Consider the following 10,357-nt stretch of genomic DNA (forward strand, 5'->3'; position numbering starts at 1 on the left):
GAATGCTTCTTTCCCAGTAGGGTAAGGTTAAGTGGAGCAGGTAAAACTGCTACTTTTGTACATATTTTGTTGGTTATAAACACTACTGACAGCAATACTCCCTCTGTAAGCTGTTATTAAAACCAGTGGCATCAGTCCAGCTGCACTTCATTTTTTTAGAAGATGAAACACCGATGCTGAGCACCCTGTTAGTGGTTAAGTAATAAAATAGAAAATCACCCCTTTTAACATGGTATATGACATTATAGGTAGAGTTTTCCAAAGCCCTTCACCAACACAGTCAATTAGTAGCCTAAGCTACCAGCCGTTTTGAAATATGTGGTTTAGCTTTTTTTCATCACATTTGCCTTAGATCCCAAGTTCTTTCCCTCAGTGGACTAGTTTTACTCCAGTGAAATAAAGACGCTCCATTTCCAAAATTTATAGGGTTCATTTATTACTTCTAGTAACATATTATACTGTATAAATACTCTATCCTTGTTATATGTCCTTTTAAAAAAGCGATAACTTAGAAGATCACATTAGATAAGAAGTATAAAAATAAATACGCTCATTATATGCATTTATTACAAATTATAACCCTTCCCAGAAGGGAAAGAAATATAAAATACTTATGAAGTATATAAAATCTATAGTAATATATTTTACTATATACATATGGAAAGCCATATTCTCTCGTTGTCTATGGACTGGCACAAACGTTAATTACGCGAATGCTGGCGTATTGCTGCGGATGGACCTGCTATCCTTCAGCTTTGTCTTCCCGCCTTATCAGTGATTTGAGCACTACAAACCCATCAGAGGCCCCACAGGAGAGGTTCCCATTCATAGCGGGATTGCTTTTTTACCTCAAATGCAAATAATTTCCATTAGCTGGGGTAAGGTAAAAGATCTGAATGTGAAAGCACGACTCAGATGCTCACAAATGCCATCAGTCTGTTTGACAGGATGGTAGGAGCGAGCCCCAATCAGAAAAAGCCAGTGGAAGGTATGCAGAAGGCACAAAGAGCAACGACTCAGAGACGTGACCTGCTCCATGAAGATTTCCACTCTTCCTAGCCTCTGGATTATGTATGTCACCACAATGGCATTGGAGTGGATGAGAGAAATGGACAGGCACATTGGGATGATGTAAAGATACTTTAAAAAAAAAAAGACATTCTAATTAGTTGTAGAGTTGACTGTTCTTGATATTTCTTACTCTTTACAGGTAGAGAATATGGCTTTATTTTTATATAAAACTATTCTCTGAAACAATAGCAGCCATGAAGGACATAGTTAAAGCTCCTTTTCCAATCCTGTTTTTTGCCCTTTGTGAGGTAGGTAAGCCCTGACCAATTATTTTAAGCTATCTTTTCCACTCCCCTTTCCCTCCCCTTCTTAACACATGGGGACTTGATCAGTACCACAATGTAAATCCAAAAGAAAGGAGAAATAACCAAACTCCCAAATGTTTGCTTAAATGTGTTTTGGGCACTGCTCATGTTTTGTTTAAATTGTAACAGACTTAAAAAAGGCAATTATAATGCCCTCAGGCCTTATCTGCTGAAGACGAGCGAGTGACATGGGTCTGCTATCCTATCAAACTTTCAGTTGGCAGGGTATTTTTAGGATGCAACGCCAACTAAAGGTATTTGCACTGTCCCACCTCAACGGATCCTCACCATGAATTTTGTATGCAAAAACACATGCGCTGCCTCTAGCCCTCTTTTTTTTTTTCAGTGCATTGTTCTGAAGGAAAATAAAATAAAATAATAATAAAAAATGTTAGCTTTCCCCACTTATACAATTTAACTGCAGTCCGTAACGTTGCAGAAGTCTATTAGGTGTTTCGGTTTCTTGGAAGGCTCACAGCTTTCTTGCGGCAGCACACTACCATCATAAGAAATACATTTCAACAACCTCTTCTTGAAACCTTTCCCGCACGTCTTAGAGCAGGGCGACCAGTCCCCCAGCTGCCACTGCGGGCAGGGCACGTCGGCGCAGGGACGCACGTCGCTGGGCTTCAGCTCCCGGGCGCAGTCGGCGGCCAGCCGCCCCTGGGGATCCCGGCACTCCACTGCCCGCCGCTGCCAGCCCGAGCCACACGACTTGGAGCACTCGCCCCACTCCTCAATGACCCACTCGGAGGAGATAATCTCCCTGATGGCATTGAAGGACTCTTTCTTTCTAGTGGGCACTTTCTCTGACCCAGGCTGCGTGGGCTTCTTCACGAAATAGGTGAACTTGATCTTGGGCTGTGGCAGGTCTCCCACCGTGAGCACCTGGATGGTCAAGGGCTCCTTCAGAGGGCTGAAACTGCGGATCCTCTCCAGGGCGGCGGAGGAGCCGCTGTACCTCAGCACGCTTCCCTTGTAGGTGATGTCCTGCTCCAGTGTTGACAGGGTGTAATCACCGTTGAGGACGTAGGTGCCATCTGCAGCTTTGATGGCGAGGAAGCTGCCGTCATGCCTTGCACCCCTGTGGTTTCGCTGCTTCACCTCGATGTTTGTTGCCCCGGCTGGGATGGTGACGACGTCATGGTAGCCAGGTCTGACCAATAGAAAAGAGAAAGACTGAGTCCTCCGCTCTTCCCTGGGAAAGGGAAGAAGCTGCCCAGCACAAAACTGAATTTCATTTGAAGATGAGCTCCCACCTAATCAAACTAATGGATTAAGGGATTTGCAAAATCATATCCCAAGTTACTGCTACAGCAGAGGCATGTCCACATGTAAGGGGCTTGCTTTCACTGGGATCCATCTCACTTTAAGTTACCTTTAATCAGGTGGCTCTGACAGATCAAATCTCAGTTCCAACAATAAACTGGGACAACATCTCACTACAACACCTGACTTGCAAGCCCAAAGCTTATACCAAGGAAACATTCACTGGAATAAAATAATAGCAGCAGTCTCATACTCACTTTGCTCTAACAAGCGTGCCAGACACTTTCTTGCAAGTGGATCCATTGCCACCGCAGATACCACATTTGTCAAACTTCTTATTGGACCCTATCATACGGTCACAGCCAGCCTTTACGCACTGCCCCTGGACACAGACGGAGGTGGAATCGGGACTACACAGGGTACCATCCACAACCTTTGCAGGAAACAAGCAGTAGGGCATTTGATTAGAAGATGCACATTACTTTGAAATTGCTTAATACAGACACATACCAAACGCAAAATATGGACAGGTGGAAGACTGCAGCACCCCTATTTTCAGGGCTTTCGAAATTCAAACCCAAAGCAGCCCACAGATAGCTGGAGATACGTCATGTTATTTTCATCCCACTTGCAAAAATGATGCCATGGTGACAGGAGAAAACAATCAATTTGAGGGTTTTTTAATACCCCTCCCCCCAAAACCTCCACCCCACAGAACAGTTTTACTGATTTCATGTAAAGAAAGAACTTTGTTTTCTAATGTCCCTAGAAGGTAACCATATCCTTGAAGTACAGGACCAAAATTGCTTTTAATGGTGTTCAATGTACCCTTTATTTCTAGGAGTACTGCCCTAAAAAAACTTGTGTGTCATCACCCTGGTAGTTTTTGGCTCTCACCATCGTATGATAGCAGTTCAAGTAGCTATGCAAGATGAACATTTTTCCTTTTGTTTATTTTAAGCTGTCAGCATATTAGTAACTGGTATGAGAAAGCACCAATGTTTTGGCAAAGAGCCACCACAGTTTTCCAAACATATCTTAATGTAATCACATCGGTGTTAGGAGAGGAAAGGAACCTAGGGTGGAGTGGGTAGAGGAGGCGGTACGTGTGAAGTAACTGGAAGGACTGTGCCAGAATATTTAAAGCATGCTTGCGCTCATCAAGCTGTACGTGTAGGAAGAGGAGAAGGAAGAATCTAGCTGAAATATGAGAAAGACATGATTTCAGATTTCTACACTGCTTGACTCTTAACTTCACGTAAAGATTAGAGGAAATAAAAGTCCTATTCATGATAGATGGAAGAGGTATGGGTTTGACATACCTTTGGCTGTAAAACAAAGAAATATCCCGTTCCTTTTGCTCGGCAGACCAGCTTGCATCTGTCCTTCGGAGACACACCAGCAAACTTGGGTGTCCACTCCACTGCAGGTCCACTTCCAAAGGGAGACTTGGAAAACTCATTGTGCTTTTCGCATTGTTCCTCCCTAAAGGTTTTGCCTGCAGGCAGAGGAAAGACAGGTGGACATGAGATCACCTTCTGTACATGCCATTCCTCCACAAGATACCCTTCCTCTGCCTCAGAAATGAGGAAAAGATTACCATCATTGTCTGGACAGTCCTCGATGTTACATGATCTGTATTGCACCCGCTTCCCTTCACAGTATTTCCCCCCGTTCCTTGGGACAGGGTTGTCACACTCCCTGAAGGAGTACTGCACTCCACCACCGCAGGTCCGGGAGCACTCTCCCCACGCCCCCCAGGACCCCCAGCTCCCATGCACTGGTGTCTGGAAGGACAAGCAAAAGCAGAAAGAAAAGGTTAATACAGTAAAAGCAAAGCAAAACAAAAGCAAACCACAAAACCCACAATCATGCTCATTTCTACCTAAGCCACTTGCAGAAAAAAAGCTGTTTGTTTTATCAGCTATATCTGCCTTCATTTATTCAAACCCTTTTAACTGATTACTCCCACTGAAGCATTATGCATGCTGCTATGCAACCCAAGATATATTCCAATTTCTTTTTTAAGAAAAAACTTACATCATAATGCTTCTTCTCAGTTTTATTCACACACTTGCCATTCATGCACCACTTCCCTTCCCCGCAACTGGTGCCGTCTGCCCAAGGGAAGTGTTTGGTTTGGCATACAAGCAGTCCTCCAGAAGTACCAGTACACCACAGCGTTGTACACGTACTGGCTGCATCGGGGCAGTGCTTGGACTCATCTCCAAATGTAAACTGGCACTGTCTGTTTGCATCGTACAATGTGCCAGGCAAGTCAGAAGGAAGCTGGATTGGTTTGTGGGGCTTGTCCAACAGACACTCACCTGAAAAAGAAGAAAAAAGAAAAATAATAGAAAAAAATGCAGACAATTGTGTCAGTGAGTTGTTTCAAAAGGGAACTGCATTTGCCTTGTAACGTAACTCTTTGAGTTAATTTATGCATCATTTTTGTAAAAGTAAGGGTCTTCTAAATTCATTGGCAGCATGTAAAAGCTTAACTCTGTGCTGTAGCAGAAAGCACTCTTGACAAAAAAAGGAGGGAGGAAGGGAGGGAGGAAGGGGGAATAGGGAAAAGAGAAAAAAGGAAAAAGGAAAAAGGAAAGTAAAGGAAAGTAAAAAGGAAAGGAAAGGAAAGAGAAGAAAGAAAAAAGAAAAGAAAAGAAAAGAAAAGAAAAGAAAAGAAAAGAAAAGAAAAGAAAAGAAAAGAAAAGAAAAGAAAAGAAAAGAAAAGAAAAGAAAAGAAAAAAGAAAAGAAAAGAGAAAAGAAAAGAAAAGAAGGGAAAAGAAAAGAAAAGAAAAAAGAAGAGAAAAGAAAAGAAGAGAAAAGAAAAGAAAAGAAAAGAAAAGAAAAGAAAAGAAAAGAAAAGAAAAGAAAAGAAAAGAAAAGAAAAGAAAAGAAAAGAAAAGAAAAGAAAAGAAAGGAAAAAAAAAGAATAAAACCAAAGAAAGGAAAAGAAAAGAGAACGAGAAAAGGAAAGAAAAAAGAAAAAAGAAAAGAAAAAGAAAAAGAAAAGAAAAGAAAAGAAAAGAAAAGAAAAGAAAAGAAAAGAAAAGAAAAGAAAAGAAAAGAAAAGAAAAGAAAAGAAAAGAAAAGAAAAAACGAAAGGAAAAGAGAACGAGAAAAGGAAAGAAAAAAGAAAAAAGAAAAAAGAAAAGAAAAAGAAAAAGAAAAGAAAAGAAAAAGAAAAGAAAAAAGAAAAGAGAAGAAAAGAAAAGAAAAGAAAAGAAAAGAAAAGAAAAGAAAAGAAAAGAAAAGAAAAGAAAAGAAAAGAAAAGAAAAGAAAAGAAAAGAAAAGAAAAGGAGAGAAAAGGAAAAAAGAAAAAGAAAGAGAAAATAGAAAAAAGAAAAAGGCTACTAAATCACAAGAGCTTAAACACCACATGAATGGAAAGCTTAATAATCTTACCATGACCGTTATCCAAAAATGTTGTAATCATGTAGGCACTACATGGAGACCACGGCTGGCTGCGGTCCAGATTGGAAAGCATCGATGCCATCATGTGGAAATCCCGGCTTATTCCATTAATACCAGCACACTGCTTTGCATCGTCATGAGGCATGTTAAACACGTGGCCTAAGAAAAAAAAAGGGGAAAGTTTGTGATTTTAGGAAGTCTGTCCTATGCATTACCAATACTGTTCTAAGTATTACTCTGAGCTGCTCACGGCCTGGTCTTTAAATAATAACCTGAACCTCAATCCTGCCAAATTTTAAGCAGATAGCACCATATCTTAGCTCCCCTCACAGCCCTCTCATGCCTTTTTTCTGCTATCAGTCAAACACACAGCTCTTGCAGTCAGTGCTGTGCAGACAGGATTTGCTCTCCACAGTTCAATCCTACTACAAGGCAAAGCTTGGCCTCCTCCTGCCTGCTCCAGGGAGTGCGGGGTGAGCCCGCAGTGCGGGCTGGGCAGCTCCTTGCTTTACGGCATTGAGCTGGTTTCAATTAATCACGTGAAATCGCCTTTCAAAGCTTCAAGTACCTAGTTCGTGGGCTGTTGTAAAGGCAGCCTGTAAACCATCATCTTCTATGATAGAGCAACTGCGGTTTAGATCACAAACCGTTCCCACATCAGCCATCCCAAGAGTATCACATGTCTTGGCACCGCAGAGGTCCTGTAAAAAAAGGCAGTTTCATTATTAATCAGATCAGAGACTTAACCTTGGCAAGAAACATTCAGCCCTGGCAGTTTGCCTTTACTTATGGAAAGAGCATAAATATTCAGCACTTCGATGGGTATGATGGCAAAAATCTGTCTTTGGAACGTACACAAGGGTTACACGTAGAAATAAAATGCATAATTTCCATACGAAATCTGCTAAAAATGTATGAGGCAGAAACACACTGCACATACTGTGAGTTTCACCTGAGACGGTGCAAACAGCAAAATAAGCAACTAAACAAAAAGTAGCTAATTTCATTTTCAGCCTACTTTGCTGAAGCTGTGATGACACAAGACTGCCCCTGAACACTTTTTCGGAGGTCTCCTGGTAGAGGGAACCTCTGGGGGTCGGGAGCAATGGGCGTGGGGGTGGATTTGACCTCTGTGTCCCTCACCTGCCTGGTGAAGAGGATTGCTGTGTCGTAGTGCTCCGCGTGCCGGTCGCTGGGTGGGTTGTGCTGCTTCTGCCAGCTGCAGAAGTTTCTCAAAGTCAGGGCTGCGTTGGAAGAGATATCAGGTCCCTTCCGCTCCTCGTAAATGACCATGATTTTCACCACCACGAGGCTGATGGAGTTGCGGATGCTGGGGTGCTTGTACAACTTGGCTGCCACGGAGAGCAGCGTCAGGAGATAGTGCTTCAGCCCGCTGCCGTGGAACTCGGCCATGGACTGGTCGGCTACCAGCATGGTCTCCACGTAGCGGGGGCTGGACACGAACCTTTTCTTCCTTCTGCTTCCCATTTCTGCATTAAAAAAGGAGAGAGAGAGGGAGAGAAAGTGCAGGTGAGCACAACAAAAGAAATGCCGTTGGAGAGACCACCTTAAGGGACCCAAACCCCACTGATACTAAGATTTGCACCACAGGGATGTACCCACGGCCGCGCCCGTCTCCCACCCCCAAACTTCGGCAGCGCCCACTGAATATCACTGAATAACCCCCCCTCTTACCACCGCCGGGCAGACGGGCGATACCCGCGCCACGGTGGGCGCACCCCCCGCTGCCCCTCGGCGTGGGGACGAAGAGGAAGTACCGGCCGGGCCCTGCCGCCAGCCCCCTCCGGGGCGGGGGCGCAGGGCGAGGCAGAGCCCCCCCTCTGCCTTCCTTCCCTCCTCTCCCCGCGGAGGGCGGCGCGGTGCCCCGACGGTACCTGCGTGCCCGGCGGGCTCCGACCCCGCCGCCTCCGTCTCCATCCCCTCCTCGGTCTCGGCCTCGGCCACGGCGCAGCGGGCACCGGCGGCAGCGCGGCGAGCCCCGCGCAGGCGGAGGAGGTGGGCGCCGCGGCGGTGCGCGATGCCGGGGGCCGGCTGGATGAGGTACTGGCGGCCCCGCAGGGAGAAGGCGCCGCGCATCCCCGCGCACAGGCTGACGGCGGCGGCGGAGCTGGGGTCGCGGTTGACGGTGCCGGAGTAGAAACAGCGGGAGAGGTCGTCCTCCGGCGACGGCGGCGGCCCGCCCAGGTACTGCAGGGTGAAGTCCGGGGCCAGGAAGCTGCTGTCGGGCTCCAGCTCCAGCGTCAGCCGCTCCCCGAAGGCCTCCAGGCGGAAGCGCTCCCGGCCGCCGGCAGCGCCCAGGCGCCGCGGCACCACCAGCGCCTGCCGCTCCGCGCTGCAGAGCCCCAGCAGCGCCGATAGCACCGGCACCAGCACCGGAACGGGCGGGCGCCCCCCGGTCCTCATGGCGGCTGCCGAGCTCGGGACGGGCAAGGCTTGCTGCTGCGGCCCCGGCTTGACGGAGCCCTTTTTATTGCTTTATTTGGTTTTATAGATATAGATATAATTAGGATTTTTTGCTTTCAGGTTTTGGGGGTCTCTTAGTTTCTCTCTGCCGGTGGAGCAGCGGGAAGGGTCCCGCGGTCACTGCAGGGGCGGCGTCGGCTTCCCCATGGCCCGGGCGCGGCGGCGGGGAGCGGTGGTCTGCGAGGGGAGCGGCCGGTCCGCTCCGTCCGTCTCTCGGTCTGTCGGTCCTCTTGCTCTCGCTGCCGTTTCTCCTTCCCGCCGCCTTCTCAGCTCTCCCCAGCAGCAGCGGGCGGGGAGGAAGCTCCGCTCCGGAGAGTCTCCGCTCGCCCCTTCGGCAGCCCCGGGACGGTCCCACCGGCACTTCCACGGCCCTGAGTGGCGGGGAGGAGGCGAGCGCCGAGAAGCCTCCCGTACTTGCGGAGCGGAGCAGAGACCAGAGCGGACAGCACCCCCAGCACTCCGCGCCACTGCACTCCGCTGCGCTCCCGGCGCCTCCGCCGTGCGGGGTGAGTGCGGCAGTCGCGGCCGCCGCCGCCCTTTATGGGGTTTGCCCGGGCCGCCCCCACCCCGGCGCGCCCCGCCGCCCCCCGCCGCGCCGCCCCTCGCCCGCGCCGCTGAGCTCACTGCGTGCGTAACGCGGCCCCGGGCGGCCCCCGCCTCCCCTGCCCCCCCGCCGCCCCCGACGGGGCGGGACGGGGCGCGGCGCGTCGGGCAGAGCCAGGGGTCGGTCCTCGGCTGCCGGGCGGGGGGCGGCAGCGCTCTGCCCTGCCCCTGCGTCCGCCCCGCTACTCCCGGCCCCGGGGCCGCCCGACGGCGGGGGCCTGCCTGTGTGCCCCGATCCCTGAGGGCTCGACCCGGGGTCTGTGCGGGGCAGGAGGGGGGCGCAGCCCCCGCCGCCCCCCCAACCCCGTCAACCCGCGCTCAGCTCCGCGGGGAGCGCGCTCCGCGCTTGAGCGCTTGGATAGGCTTTGGACAGCCGCCAGCCCACCTTCCCCGCATAGGCCCGGGGCTGGGTAGCGGCAGGTGGACGGGCCGGAGCTCCTGGGTGGGGAGGGAGATCCGTGGCCTTTCCTTTTTCCTTTTTCCTTTTTCCTATTCCCTCTCTTTTCCTTTTTCCTTCCCCCACTTTATCTTTTACCTTCTGTTCGCTCATTTCTTTTTTCTTTTTAAGCAATTCTTGCCCTTTCATAGCCCTAATAGCTGCAGTCAGCCATGCACCTGTACTTCTGGGAAATGGTCCCTTTTAAATCATTTAAACAGAGACATTTACGTAGGTACAGCCAATATTTTCCTTTGAAGCTGTAACTAACCATAGCGGTACGACTAATCCACTCAATTCTTTATATGCAGCCCCAGGAATACTTCCTTCTCCTTGTTGAGGCCTTTTTGGAGGATGAGGGCAAAGAAGGGCAGGAGGTTTAGAACTAGATGATCTTTAAAGTCCCTTCCAATCCAAACCATTCTGCTATTCTGTGATTCTATGTAGCGGTGAGCAAATGGTGAATGAGAACAGAAGCAGTAGTGTACCTGTTGGTGACAGTTCCTGGCTTATGAATTATACCAGGATGCTTTGGTGAGAGCTGATACTGCGTTTTACACAAAAGTAAAGCTCAGAGGCTGAAACCAGAAGTAGTGGAGTACATTATCCTTGTACAGAGCAAACATTTCTAAATTTTTATGTACCCGCTGCTCTGTTAGGATGGAGGCCACTAAATTTAAACCGAAGGGTTTTCTTCCTCATATGAAGCCCCATACCAGTTAAACCTGGAGCCACACTTCTGTGTTAGTTGCACAGTGTGATTGCCTGCT

At 48.6% G+C, this 10,357-nt stretch overlaps 1 protein-coding gene across 1 annotated transcript; it reads right to left on the bottom strand.

Annotated features, from left to right (window-relative positions):
- Window positions 1-410: 410 nt before the first annotated feature.
- On the bottom strand, window positions 411-9,068 carry ADAMTS1 (ADAM metallopeptidase with thrombospondin type 1 motif 1). The gene is made up of 9 exons (XM_030476661.1): window positions 7,960-9,068; window positions 7,208-7,554; window positions 6,633-6,765; window positions 6,056-6,223; window positions 4,686-4,972; window positions 4,246-4,432; window positions 3,968-4,143; window positions 2,903-3,078; window positions 411-2,532 (listed from the first exon to the last, which is right to left on the bottom strand). Exons 1-9 carry the CDS (start codon window positions 8,486-8,488, stop codon window positions 1,791-1,793), a joined length of 2,745 nt encoding a protein of 914 aa, XP_030332521.1. The 5' UTR covers window positions 8,489-9,068; the 3' UTR covers window positions 411-1,790.
- Window positions 9,069-10,357: the final 1,289 nt, after the last annotated feature.

Source organism: Strigops habroptila, chromosome 2 (genome assembly GCF_004027225.2).
Source record: "Strigops habroptila isolate Jane chromosome 2, bStrHab1.2.pri, whole genome shotgun sequence".
In the NCBI taxonomy this organism is placed as follows: Eukaryota; Metazoa; Chordata; class Aves; order Psittaciformes; family Psittacidae; genus Strigops; species Strigops habroptila.

Coding starts and splice junctions, on each gene's coding strand:
- ADAMTS1 (XM_030476661.1), bottom strand. CDS start 8,488: ATGAGGACCGGGGGGCGCCCGCCCGTTCCGGTGCTGGTGCCGGTGCTA. Junction 4,433..4,685: donor CTGAGAAGAAGCATTATGAT/GTAAGTTTTTTC, acceptor TTGTCCTTCCAG/ACACCAGTGCATGGGAGCTG. Junction 3,079..3,967: donor TCTTTGTTTTACAGCCAAAG/GTATGTCAAACC, acceptor TTTCCTGCAAAG/GTTGTGGATGGTACCCTGTG.